Here is a 15,016-nt window from a genome sequence, read left to right as displayed (position 1 = left end):
CAATTAGTTACGGCCATTCAAATGTACACAATAGCTGGCCTCAAGAAATGTCCACGATTCCACTGAAATATTTTAAAATGGAAGTGACATATTTTAGGCTGTGATCTAAGGAGAATCTCATTACTTTTGGTTATTGGCTGACTCTGGTAATCATATCATCACAGTAAATAACATGGCACAATAAAAAATCTTTCTCCTCAGCATTTGCTTTACCAAAGAACAACTTGCTATCAAATAGCTTTGGTACTTCAGTATTAATATTACATGAAAAAAGATATTCCTAGAAATCGGTTTCTACCAGTGTTGACATGTTAAGCAGGTTCAAGCTGGGCAAATGATTGCCTTGCTAAAGGGGTAAATTGAATAGTGGTTGTCCAGTCCTCTGTTGGTCACTGATGGTTGGGATCAGTAGGATTGATAGGAGTCAGGGAGTGAGGTTTGTAGTTGGTAGTTGGTAGTTTGGGAATCAGGATGTGTCGATGGTGCTTTGTGGATGAGGATAATAATCCATGGCAGTTGGTGATTTATGATCAGGAGGGTGTCAGTGGACTTGAGGAAGGTGTCAGGAGATGGGTGCTGTGGTGTGCTCAGCTGTCTTAGGGCAACATGGCAGTGGTTGGGAGGAAGGTGCACAGATTTTAAAAACAAAAACATTCAAAGTGAAAACAGTGGCTTGGAATTAGAACAGTGATTGAAACGTTAGAGCAGCCTGCCAACACTGCCTGTAGATCCAAGTAAAGTAATGCCATGGAGCTTGTCTTAATGATGGATTACCATTGAAGACCACAGAGAGTTCTCATCCTGCTTGGTGTGCTTGCTTCTGGTAAAAAAAACAATAGTAGGAAACAAGATTGTTAAAGATAAAGGAATTTTGTGAAATAATCCAGCCTAAATAATAAGAAAAAGGCATTGCTCCAAAATAGATAAAATATGGATAATCCTTTCAAAAGTCTTCAATTTTATAGATAAACCTGTAACTCTGGACAAATAGTGCCATGGAAGAGGGGGACTCCTACAAATTGTCAATTTAAGATAGGGTCATTCATCAGATCTGTACAATGTCCTTCTTTATTATCCCTTGAGAAAATGAATTATTTCCAAGGGCAGCAGGATTGCACAACATTTAGGCATGTTGTTTTACTGTTCACCGAGGCAAGAAACAAGGCAGTCAGAACTCAACTGCTGGTAGTGCTGGTACATCAAAAGTTATATCACATGATACATGCATTGCATTCCCTTCAGAAACAAAGCACAAGCAAACCATCATCTCCATATATAAATTTCAACTATCCATAAATGTACTGATTGCTATAGTATTCTTGACCATGAACTATAGAAGATAAAATTAACATACTTAACATCTCCATAGTTTAAGTTTCCAATGTAGAACATTTCCATAAACCACTTCTCCAAATAACCCGTGCATAACTATTTTCACAAATTATACTGCAATTATTACCTTACCTATGCATGACCCCATGATTATATTATACAAAACCAACTGTAACACTAAACTTAACACACGTAATCACTAAATGCAATAAACCTCTTTTATTAACTTTTTATGGCTCTTCAGTTTTCTGTATCTTACATCTTGATTTTAAACACTTGACCCTTTTCTCTTTCTTGCTATTCCCTGTGTAAAGTCTGTTGGATTACTGTAGGCCTTCCGGGACTGATAGGCATTGCAGAGACTGGCATGGATCCTGGATGAGAATGATAACATTTAATTTAACTCTTTGGTTGATTTTTTTAAATTAAAAAAACCCAACAAAAACAAATAGACAAAATGGAGGTTTGTGGCTAAAGGGCAAAAGCTAAAATGGAATCTTCAGAAAGCTGGAATCAAAGTGTAATTCATGCTACCTCACAACATCTAGGTCAATATAAGCTTGATTCATGCCCTTTCAGTAACGCCATAAATGTTAGGAGTGTGTTGTCATTCAATTCCTTTCCCAAGACTCATACAATTTAATCACTGCAACCAACCTAAATGAAAGGACCAAACAATAGCAGTTTGGATGAATTTCTTACTTTCCATCTGTTTGTGATTTGCTGCAATGCCACAGCTTTCTCCCTGACATCCCAATGAACTGGTTGCCATGTACTGTCCATACAGAGTGTGGGATCTTCGTTCAAGCCACTTGCTGTCAAGGACTTTGAGTGTTTTAATTACTCTGGGAATGCTGCACTGTTTAGAGATAATTTAGAGATATAGCATGGAAACAGGACATTGGGCCCAACAAGTGCACGCCAACCATCGATGACCAGTTCACACTAGTTCTATGTTATCCCACTTTGTCATCCACTTCCTGCTCACTCGGGGAATTCTACAGAGGTGAATTAGCCTACAACCCCGCACAGCTTTGGCATGTGGGAGGAAACCAGAGCACCTGGAGCCAGGGCCGTCTTAACGCATGGGCCTGATGGGCACTTGCCCGGGGCCCCACGAGCATAGGGGCCCCATGCTGATCTGTGTATGTTAAGTGACTTGTAATAAATAAATACTACTTTTAAAATGTAGGTTCAATAAGTGCTTTTTTCGCAACATTTTCGGTCCCTAAGTGCTTCTCACAGCGATCTGTAAGTGCTTTTCGCAACAATGTAGCACCCTAAGTCCATCGCTAAGTACTTTTTGGTAAGTGCTTTTCGCCGGCACGACAGGGGGGGGGCTGGTAGGGAAAGGGGGGTGGGGGAGAGTAACGGTAGGGGCCCCAGTACACTGCTTTGTCCGGGGGCCCATAATGCTGTAAAAACGGCCCTGCCTGGAGCAAACCCAACACAGTCACAGGGAGAACGTGCAAACTCAACAAAGACAGCACCTGAGGTCAGCATTGAACTCAGGCCCCAGGAGCTGTGAAGTAGTAGCTCCACTGGCTGCGCCACTGTACCACCTTCGTGGTTCATATGCGGCTGCACCAAAAATACTGAACAAGCTGGTGAAAGTAGGCTACCCTCCACTTTGGACCATATCACTATGATTTACCTTTGGCTGACTTGAAGCTTGCTCTTCAGATTTGCCTTTCCATCTGCCTCTGCATTTGGGAAACCTCTGCAATAATCAACAATCATTGGAACACACCATTTGTTTTACACATTGCTCCATAGTTTTAAAAAAACATGTGTGCAGCTCTTGCTGGTGGATGCCTGAGCAAGCAACACTACACATCCATGGCTTTCAAAATTCATCATTCATGTTACCGACTTGCAGTACAACACCACCTGTGAGAATAATAAAATTTGCGATCTAACTTCACTGCTGCGCTTGGTATTCAAACTTTTTCAACCTTTTTGGCACACCTTTTTGCCTGCATTAGCTCATTTGTGGCTTGCTTCCTATCAGGAAAGTTTAATATTTAGTTAGACACAAAAAGATGGAGTAACTCAGCAGTTCAGGCAGTTAATTAGCTTATCTTTTTGCTCACGCATCACACCCTCATCAAACTCTACCTGCAATGATGCCTTTGAATTGCTTTTCATGTCTGAGCACTACGCATGGCCTTGTGGAGGGAGCTGCCTATTTTCTCCACACTCTTGTCTGAGTTATATTTTGTTTCATTTTCTCAGGGAAGGGAACATTAATCATTGACCTCTCCCTCACTATGACCCTTCTTTTTGTGCTGCGCTGGGTGGCTCTGTTCTGGCTGTTTGACCTTTCTTAGTTCTTTTGAAGGTACCTGACAGTGGTCGATTTGGGTGGGGCAAGTGCATCCCAAAGCATGAGTGGGTTCTGGATCTCCTCCGTACCCTCTATTACAGGAGTCCCTTAATCCAATAACTCAGTGCAGTCAATAGCCATTGTTGTTGGTGCACTCTAATGGCCCATACCCATGATAAATAAGTGGATCCATTTGTCTCCACTCTCAACACACATTTTCTTTCCTCCACAGCTTGTAAAATCTGTCCTTCAAATATGCTACGATATTTTATATCATTGATCACAAGGGGAGAGAGTTGAATCATCCATCCTGCCTTTAAGTGAAACCTTGGTGAATGGATTTGCTGCAGTGCAAGCAAATTACTTCCAGCCTAAAAATGAAACAGCTGAATGTTACTGGACGTATATATTAAGCTGGAGCAGGGACAACCCGTTCATTTATTTTTGACAAACCAAGAGTTTCCCCCAGCTGCTTTAATCTAGTCTTGCTGTGCATGGATAGCACATGATGTGTTAGTTTTAACTGCATCTTGAAGGTTGAATGCAAGCAATCACTTCCCGTACATCTCACTGATTAAAAACTCACACAACAGGGAAACTAGAAGTGCAGGAAGACATATGGAGAGGGCCAATAAAAAGGAAAGGTTCTCTATAATCATAAATGCATCAAAGAATTGCCCAAACTAAGGGGAGACAGAGCAAACCTACATTAGACTGATACCAGACGTAATAGAAGGCGAGGGTGACTCAATTCACACCAGATGCCAGATCATATGAAGTAATGATGGAAGAAGGCATGGCACATCAAAGGGACAAGCACCATCAGAGAAAGACCACAAAGGAGGCTTGCTTGACAGAAGCAGAAACAGAGATACACATTATTAGCCCTGCAGATAGCGAGCAACTTGACAGCAGGCCTAGGAGAATTACAATCAACTACTGGTCTCTCAGTTAATGCCCTTGTTAGACTAAAATATTGGCTAGTTTCCACTATCTTGGAGAGCGAGAAATACAGAGACAGTTTATTTTACAGGGACAAACTGCTTCTTTACTAAATATTGTGTATGCACTGAATCAAATTTATTTTATCATCCATATTTGGTATGGGGAGAAGGCTGATTGAGAATGATCAGCCATGATCACATTGAATGGTGGTGCTGGCTCGAAGGGCCGAATGGCCTACTCCTGCACCTATTGTCTATTGTCATATTTCTGACTTGCTATAGGAGTCTTTGTTTTTTTTACCAATTTACCAAAAGTGTGAGCTGATTATGATACGGTGCATCTGGAACTTGAAGAAACAGGCCAAGTGACTGTGACTTAAGATTGAACTGCAAAATTGAAGAATTGTGAAATAAACAACGGAACGACTTACTCCCTGGTCCACTCGTCCCTTCCGACCCAAACCACCCCAACCCCGGGCACTTTCCCCTGCAACCGCACGAGATGCAACACCTGTCCCTTTACCTCCCCCCTCAACTCCATCCAAGGACCCAAACAGTCTTTCCATGTGAGACAAAGGTTCACCAGCACCTCCTCCAACCTCATCTATTGCATCCGCTGCTCTAGATGTCAACTTATTTACATCGGCGAAACCAAGCGCAGGCTCGGCGATCGTTTCGCTCAACACCTGCGCTCGGTCCGCATTAACCAAACTGATCTCCCGGTAGCTGAGCACTTCAACTCCCCCTCCCATTCCCAGTCTGACCTTTCTGTCATGGACCTCCTCCAGTGCCATAGTGAGGCCCACCGGAAATTGGAGGAACAGCACCTCATATTTCGCCTGGGCAGTTTGCAGCCCAGTGGTATGAACATCGACTTCTCCAACTTTAGATAGTTTCTCTGTCCCTCCCGTCCCCTCCTCCTTCTCAGATCTCCCTCTATCTTCCTGTCTCCACCTATATCCTTCCTTTGTCCCGCCCCCCTGACATCAGTCTGAAGAAGGGTATCGACCCGAAACGTCAAACATCTCCCGAGATGCTGCCTGGCCTGCTGAGTTACTCCAGCATTTTGTGAATAAATCGATTTGTAGCAGCATCTACAGTTATTTTCTTATACAGGATTAAGAATAAATCAGTGTGGGTGAATTCAATGTTGTTGAGGTCAGAAAGGAAAATAAATGGAAGGATTAACAGAGAAAAAAAAGACAAAATGAAAACTTTTAAGAAAGGAATATGTTAAAATTCCTGTCTGAAGAGTTTGAAGAAGTGTCCCGACTCGAAACATCACCAGTCCTTTTTCTCCCGAGATGCTGCTTGACCCGTTGAGTTACTCAAGCACTTTGTGTCTATCTTTTGTGTAAACCAGCATCTGCAGTTCTTTGTTAAAATTTTTGTTCTTCTAAAGTTACCAACAATTAATACTAAAACTACTAGGACTTTGTATTACAATAATTAACTTCTCATGAAAATGTAACTGATGAACAATATTTAATTGTTAAATATTGTTAAATATAACTAAAGATCTTTACACTTAAAAACATTTTGTGGTGAATAGAGTTTTCGCACCATTCAGTGCTTAGTAGATAACATTTCTGGCTCATGGCAGAATGGTGGAGCACAGACCTCAGCATTTGGCTATTGTCATTCAGTTGTCCATTTGTTTTGCATCTGAAGCTATTCGCCTTTTTGTTATTTTGATAGTAAAATTATTTATACTTGACATCCATTATGTTTCAAAGATTATGGCAAAGAGATTATTGGATAGAGTATCAAGAAAGCTCCAGGTTTGTTCCAGATTTGGATACAAGTCTCATCATGATACCAGTGAACAATAGATCTCCATTGTGCATCCCAATGCAGGCTGCTTTTGGGGCCTTTGTAAAATTTACTGGTATGTACCTTGAGCCAGCCTATAGATAGGTCCTGGAGATAGATAGGCCAGAAAATGGCTGCTCAGGGTGAGTGAGACAACTATCAAGGGAGACAACTATCAATTGACAGTAGTGTATTTGATAGCTATTTAGCCAGGTGAAGATGGGGACCAGGTTTTCTCTGCCTATTTTATGATGTTGTAGTACAGAATAGGGCAACTCGTTTGCAGCATTGGTAATTGGTAATTGGTAATACCACGTTTAACTTATTAATCATATGTTAAAACTACAGACGTTTACAGGTATAATTAATATTAATACAGATCAGAAAACCATAATAATCTTCAAGTGTCATTCAAGGTTATTATCTCTTTCATTGTTCATATATATATATAGATATATATATGAATCAATGATTTCTTCATTGTCATGTGTAGCAGGCACATTGCTTGCATGCAGCTCAGCAAGATAATCCCCGCATATAAGCACAATCGGCCTGGTTAGTACAGAATGTTAGTTAAGTTAATATAGTATAGTCATAATAAACTATCAGGGGCTCGTAATAGAGCTGTTGCAATTTATTTTAGTTGATTGAATGAGTACTGCTTTAGAAATGAAACATGCTTTGGAACTTGGTTAAGATAAAACATTGTTGTGCAAGGGCCTCACTCAATATAGGTTAATTGGCTGGGCAAATGTAAAAATTGTCCCTAGTGGGTGTAGCATAGTGTTAGTGTGCGGGGATCGCTGGGCGGCGCGGACCCGGTGGGCCGAAGGGCCTGTTTCTGCGCTGTATCTCTGAATCTAAATCTAAATCTAAAATCTAAATATAGTCTGGTACCGCACCCATTGCACTCCCATTTAGCGTATCTTGTAAAATTTCTGGGCCAGTGTTTATCACATCTCCTGTGTTTAAAAACTAATAGCTCTTTGAAAATTAGGTTTATCACTATAAAAAATGTTGTTTCTTTCTATTGTTATTTGTTCATCACTATGTGACTTATTTATTATTGGTTATAACTGCAGCTTTTGGCCATGAAAAATTCACATTCCATTGATTTTTCTGTAAAAGTTTATTGTCAGAGATGAGGCCAATTAGATTTTAGCTTCTACGGTGAAACAAGATGAATTTGTTAGAACGTGGTCCTCAATTGGTAACTAAAGTCCTGAAAACGGATGTAATGAAAAGGAATGAAACTTCTTCAATCACCTTGAATCTATGGCCTTGACCATAGGTTGCCTCAGCAATATATTTGATGCCTTTGAGTGGTCGAAGCCGTCCATCAACCTTTCCATGCTTTACGGGATGACATCTATAATGAAATATGTGCTTTTGCTTTTATGTTGCTTTCAATGTCAGTCAAAAGAAATGCAGCTGTATTATTCCCCATAAAGTATTTAACTTAAGCTATTCAAAAGTGACAGAAATCCTGTGGGCATATCTGTGTATGAATACTTGGCAGGGGTGGTGGATCGGGATGAGCATTTTTCTGACAATTAAGAGGGTGTAACCTCTGGTCCTGTCACTTCAGGCTGGCATGATTCGGACAGACAAGGATGAATTCTTTATTGAACCACTGGAGAGAAACAAATTGGAGGAAGAAGAGGAAAATGGGAGAGTTCACGTGGTGTATCGGAGTTCAGCTACCAAAAAAACACTTCCTCCGGCAATCAGTGATGTCCACTTAAAAGGTTAGTAAATGTAAGGTTCATTTTCTGAAAGACTCATATGATCATAAAATCGTAAGTGATAAGAGCAGAGTTAGGCCATTCGGCCCATCAAGTCTACTGCACATTCCATCATGGCTGACCTATCTCTCCCTCCTAACCCCATTCTCCTGCCTGCTCTCCATAACCTCTGACACCCATACTAATCAGGAATCTGTCTATCTCTGCCTTAAATATGCTCACTGACGGCCTCCACAGCCTTCTGTGGCAAAGAATTCCACAGATTCACCATCCTTTGACTAAATAAATTTCTCCTCATCTCCTTCCAAAAAGAACGTCTGAGGCTATGACCTCAGACTCCCCACTAGTGGAAACATCCTCTCCACATTCAAGCCTTTCACTATTCTACATGTTTAAATGCGGTCCCCCCTCATTCTTCTAAACTCCAGCGAGTACAGGCCCAGTGCCGACAAGCGCTCATCTTATGTTAACCTACTCATTCCTGGGATCATTCTTGTAAACCTTCCCTGGACCCTCTCCAGAACCAACAAATCTTTCCTCAGATTTGGTGCCCAAAATTGCTCACAATATTCCAAATGCACCCTAACCAGTGCCTTGTAGAGCCTCAGCACTACATCCCTGTTTTTGCATACAAGCCCTCTCGAAATAAATGCTAGCATTGCATTTACTTTCTTTACGACCAATTCAATTTGCAGATTAGCGTGTAAGAAGGAACTGCAGATGCTGGTTTAAACCGAAGATAGACACAAAAACCTGGAGTAATTCAGCGGGACAGGCAGGATCTCTGGAGAAAAGGATCTCGACCCGTAACGTCACCCATTCCTTCTCTCCAGAGATGCAGCCTGTTCCGCTAAGGTTCTCCAGCTTTTTGTGTGTATCTTTTGCAAATTAACTTTTGGGGAATCCTGCACTAGCACTCCCAAGTCCCTTTGTACCTCTGATACTGGATTCTCTCCCCATTTAGAAATTAATCTACGCCTTTATTCATACTACCAAAATGCATGACCCCACACCTTGCTACACTATATTCCTTCTGCTACTTCTCTGCCCACTCTCCCAACCTATCCAAGTCCCTGCATTCTCTACACTACCTGCCCCTCCACCTATTTTTGTTTCATCTGCAAACATGGCCACAAAGCCTTCAATCCCCTCATCCAAATGGAACGCGAAGAACAGCGGCCCCAGCACTGAGCCCTGGGGAACCCCGCTAGTCACTGGCAGCCAACCAGAAAAAGCCCCCTTTATTGCCACTCTTTGCCTTCATAGTGACTCGTTCCCTGAGAAAAGATTGGAAGGAAACCAGGGTTTAACACATCTGAGTGGCTGCACCATTTAATATCTGCTTATAGCCTAACATTACTCGAGTCGTGAAAGAAGGTTTTTCGGTTTCATTGGTACCTTAAAGTTGAAAGATAAAAATAAGTTGTGCGTCTATGCACATTTTTTCAGTGATTTACGGCAATGAATTTTAAAAAGTTATTCTTGTAATGTTGGAAAGCTACATTGTGTGTTGGATATTCCCACAAAAAACAATGTAATATTTGACCAGTGTAATTTGACCAATGGAATGTTTATTTGCGATGTTAATTGAATGATAAATATTGACCAACAACATCCCTGTTCTTCATTGAAATGCTCCCTTTAAATCTTTTACCATATCAATTCTATTTTAAGTTTTAAAAGGGTTCTATTTCTAGTATGATCTTTCTTTACCAAGACTTAGCTGAATTGGTTTTCCAGTGCTGACTTGGGACTTGCTCGGGCAAGTGCTCACTGGTATCATGAAAGCCAACTTCTGCATAAATGGTCGACAGAAGGCACAGGCCATGTTTGAACCCACTGTGCGTGCTCAGAGACTTATTTCTACATCAGAAGTGTGGAGGACCCAGAGCAAAGATTACAGATTTTGCACAATTTATATGAAGCATCTGATTTTCAATAATGTTTCATTTTTCATTTCAATGGGATCATGTAGAGCATGAAGCTATGACATTACCTAAACCAGTTTGCAGGCATCTAAGTTTCTAATCATTGCATACATCAAAATGTAGGTAACTGAAACATTTTGCCTGTTGGGTATTTCTGTAAAAAAAAGCACAAGATTAGAATATTCAAGGTAAGTGGCATCAACATGGTTTGTGGACTTATTTCAATGCACTTGTGTAAGTGTATTTCTAGCTTTCTGGACAGATGTCAGCTTTTACAGATATCACATTAATTCTTTGATTGTCTATATACATTACTAAATCTCATCTTGTATATTTGTGCTTTTATTTGTTTTCGAAATACAGTCAAAACGGTACACAATAGCGCGACAATTTTAGGCCCACCTTACTCACCATTGGCCTGCGGTTCAAATGATTATTATATTTTAAAATGTTTTCGCTTTTTAAACTTAAAAAAAACACTTTTTAAACTTTAAAAAAACACTTTTTAAACTTTAATATATTTGATTGCCTCTACCACCCTCCCCCATGTGGGGTCTGGCATGTCCCGATTGGCTGCCTCCATGCTTGATGTCACAATGGCAACCCAACGGGTCCGCTCATGCGTAGTTGGGGCCCGTTGATCTAATACTTACGTAAGATGGCCGCCGGATCCGCGCGTGCACAGTTGGGACAGGGTTGCCGCTCGGAGGAGGGTGAGACACGCCCGAGTGACGAGAGTGGCGGCGAATGAGGGGGGCAAGATGGCCACCAGGGGCGGGACCCACCAAAGTGATGGGAGTGGCGGACAATGAGGGGGGGGAGGGCTGTTGAGCCATCCAGCTGCCGCTGCTGTGAGCCGTTGAGCTGAAACTTTAATAAATACACTCCCCCCCCCCCCCCCCCCCGCCGGGAGGACTGGCATGGCCCGCGCCTGACCTTCCTCCCGTGGTGCAGTGTGGCAGCAGAGGGTCAAATAAGATGGCCATGGCTGCTGGGCTGCCGCTGCAGGAGAGGTTTCCACCTAACGGGTCCACTGCTCGCTCTGGTCGACGTTACGGCTACCCGGGGCCAAGGTGAGTGGCTCCCTCTCCCCTTTCCTGTCCCCCCTCGCCCAACCACGGCCCTTGGGGAACGGACTCCCCGGCCGGCAATGGGTCCATGGGTCGTCAGTTGGGGGAGGGTTGCCGGGCCCGCAGGAGAGGTTTGGACGGAGGGTTGCCGGGCCCGCAGGAGAGGTTTGGACAGAGGGTTGCAGGGCCCGCAGGAGAGGTTTGGACAGAGGGTTGCAGGGCCCGCAGGAGAGATTTGGGCCCAATGGGTTCTTTAATTCTTTGACTATTTTCTATGAAGAAATTTTATTTTTGAATTAGTCCTTTGTTTCAACTCTTTAAAAAAATAAATTAAAGTCAATTGTATCATTCCACCAATTTAAATGAATAGCAACATGAAACTGTTGGTAACCTTTTCCTATTTGCGTGATGGTAATGGTCAAAACATTTGTAGGAAGGTTTAGATAGGTTTGGGTTTATTATTGTCACATATACCAAGGTACGGTTAAAAGCTTTGTTTTATGTGCGATCTATCTGATCAAATCAGATAATACTATCCATGAATACAATCAAACCAAACTCAAATACAATAAGTAAAGTGAAGAGAAAGATACAGTGTGCAGAATATACTGTAGTTCTCTACATTGAGCGTAACAGTTCCAGAGAAAATGAACAACGTCTTCAAAAGGTTGGTCATGACTGTACCCTAGCTTATGGATGTTCAGAAGCCCAATGACAGAGCAGAAGAAGCTGTTACCGAGTCTGGGGTTGTGTGCTTTCAAACTTGTTTATCACCTGCCCGACAAGAATGGGGAGAAGAAATGACCAAGATAGGAAAAGTCTTTCATTATGTTGGCTGCTTTCCCGGGGCAGCATGAAGTAGAATGGTGAGGAGGCTGGTAGGGAGTTAATAGCAGGGAGTCTGGTCTGTGTGATGGACTGGGTTTCTCGTGGTGTTGGGCAGAGCTGTTCTAAAATCAAGCTATGATGCTACCGGACAGTATGCTTTCATCTGTAGAAATTGGTAAGAGTCGTTGGATACATGCAGAATCTCCACATTTCTGAGAAAGTAGAGGCATTGGTGTGCCTTCGTGGCTGTTGTTTCAGTGTGGTTGGTCCATGAACGATCATGGGTAAGATTTTGGCAAGGAACTTGAAGCTGTCAAATTTTTCCACTTCAGCACTGTTGATTTTGATTGTGAAGGCAATAACTAGCTCCTTCCTCTTGCTGACATTAGGGGAGAGGTTATTGTCCGGGCATCATATTAGAGTCATAGAGTCATAGTCCTACAGCACAGAAAGAGTCCCTTCGGCCCATCGTGTCCGCGCCGCCCGTTACCAAACACAGTCTAATTTTAATCCCATTTTCCCGCATTTGGACCGTAGCCCTGAATGTTGTAGCATTTCAAGTGCCCATCCAAATGCCTCTTAAATGTTGTGAGTGTTCCCGCCTCCACCACCACCCCAGGCAGTGAGTTCCAGACTCCAACCACCCTCTGGGTGAAAAAGTTCTTTCTCACATCCCCCCGAAACCTCCCTCCCCTTACCCTGTATCTATGTCCCCTCGTTGTTGAACCTTCCACCAGTGGAAGAAGTTCCCCGCCATCTACCTTATCTATGCCCCTCATGATCTTGTACACCTCGATCATGTCCCCTCTCAGCCTTCTCTGCTCCAGGGAAAACAACCCCAGTCTGCTCAGTCTCTCCTCATAGCCGAGGTCCTTCATCCCTGGCAGCATCCTGGTGAATCTCCTCTGCACCCTCTCCAAAGCTATCACATCCTTTCTATAATGTGGTGACCAGAACTGTACACAATACTCCAGCTGCGGCCTCACCAGTGTTCTGTACAATTCCATCATTACCCCCCTACTTTTATATTACTATGCACTCTATCTCCTTGTACTCCGTTCATCATTGTTCGTGATCTAGCCCACCACAATTGTAAATCTGCAAACTAGTAGATGTGTTAGAGCAGAGTTTGGCTGTAGATTAGTGAGTATATGGGAATTATAGTGGGGGACTAAGTCCGCATCTTTGCAGGGCACCAGGTTGCGGATTGTTGTGGAGGATGTGTTGATGCCTTTTCTCACTGATTGTGATCTATGGGTCATAAAGTCAAGGATGAAGTGCAAATGGTTACAATTTTTTAAGTTTGATTAAAGAAAATTGCTTGTTTTCTATTTTGCTCTGTAAAGTCAAAAACTAAGGACCAGCCAAACTGTAGTCAGTGTTATGTTTTGACGTGTCAACTAATTGGAACACAAGGTTTAATAAAGAGCAATGAAGTATATACACTCTTAGTCGCTCAACCGTTTAATTATCTCCCCCAGTGCATTGTCCCCAAACTCTAGAGTGAATTCATTTATATATTAGGAGCACCCACTCAACAGAACTGAGGATGCACTTAGAATCATACAGCACAAAACAGGCCCATGGGCCCAACTATTCTGCACCAACCTTCCATATATCATTTACACACTTTTCTTATTTTATACTGCTCACATTCCCATCAACTGCCATTAGATTTCACCATTCACATAGACATTGAGGGCAATTAACCTACCCTACTGCATATCTTTTGGGATGTGGCAGGAAATTGGAGCGTCCAGGGGAGACAGCCCCCTCCTCCGCCCCCGAGAGATCATGCAGAATTCACACAGGCAGCACCGGGGGTCACAATTTGCTGGGGCTTCCCCCAAAACTTGTGAAGTATTTCTGCGCGTTCTCTCAGTGTGGGACCTCTGTTGGGCATGATGCTGTGAAGCCAGTTCAACAGATCCCTGCAAACGCAGTTACTGATGACTGCATCGACTGGGATTTTTAGACACATCTAGGAATCCCCAAAATTAAGGTACAGTATGGAGGGGAATCATGAAAGAACCAAAACACAATTTGAGGCAGTTTGAATCAAGTAATCAGGTACATCAGCAAAGGACAAGAGCTTCAGGATATATGCGCATCATTGTTTTGGATGTGCTGAAGTTTGTGGTTGCTAGAAAGTGTGAGCAGTGATGGAGAAGGGTTGGGGTGTTGGTCTAGGAAGAACAGAATGACTGGAGAGTATTGAAGAATTTGTTCAAAAGACTACAATGGTAGCAAAGGTTTCAGCAGTCTAGAGGTCGAGGGAGGTTATGAATGGATGATTTTACTAAGGTGAAAATGCACCCGACATTGCGAGGAAGCAGATATGAAGTTATAAACTCAGTTTATAATCTAGCAAGAATGGTGGTTGGTGACGGCTATATTAAATGTGGCAAGTGTGGTAAGAAATCAAATTCTATCTTTGTCCCTTTTAAAGGATCCTTCCCATTGTGGAGAGACTTGTGATTGAACAGTGAGATTGAACTAGCAAAACTTGATGTCACAACTTAAACTTTTTAAACTCCATATGTGTTGAAAGCTGTGACCTCTTAGCTGAGAGGGCAAAGTGAGAATGCATACTTTCAAAACTTCCAATTTCTTAAATCGAGCATTTGTCGAGATATATCCCTTGAAGTTATCGTGACCATTAAACTAAACATACAGGAAACATAAAATTAAAAAAAAACACAAGAATTACCAGAAGCACAGAGGAATTTAGTAAACATTTAAAGATTAATCAGAAAAAAAACATAGATCATAGATTAAAAGTGGCCCAGTATTCAGAAAACCAAACATTAAAATAATGCCTACTGAGACTACCTTTTCGATTTCAGATTTTATTGAATTACCTAAATTTACATTCCCTAATCCTCAAGGTTGGATTTGAATATATATGATTTCAGTTCAATACTTCAGCCATCTGTATTACTCGAGCAGAAACATTTTTGGCATTTAATGCATGCCTGCAGTTCAGTGAGAATTACATACTTTTAAATATAATTTTAAGAGCCACGTGTTG

At 42.1% G+C, this 15,016-nt stretch overlaps 1 protein-coding gene across 1 annotated transcript in view; it reads left to right on the top strand.

Annotated features, from left to right (window-relative positions):
- Nucleotides 1–15,016, top strand: part of LOC144600083 (A disintegrin and metalloproteinase with thrombospondin motifs 2-like) — a 179,251-nt gene that overhangs the window by 36,597 nt on the left and 127,638 nt on the right. The window contains exon 3 of the mRNA XM_078411470.1: nt 8,003–8,162. Within this exon, the coding sequence (XP_078267596.1) occupies nt 8,003–8,162 (160 nt within the window). The remainder of the gene's footprint in view (nt 1–8,002; nt 8,163–15,016) is intronic.

This window comes from Rhinoraja longicauda, chromosome 14, assembly GCF_053455715.1.
Source record: "Rhinoraja longicauda isolate Sanriku21f chromosome 14, sRhiLon1.1, whole genome shotgun sequence".
NCBI classification, from domain to species: Eukaryota; Metazoa; Chordata; class Chondrichthyes; order Rajiformes; family Arhynchobatidae; genus Rhinoraja; species Rhinoraja longicauda.
This window is presented reverse-complemented; position numbering and strand designations above follow the sequence as displayed.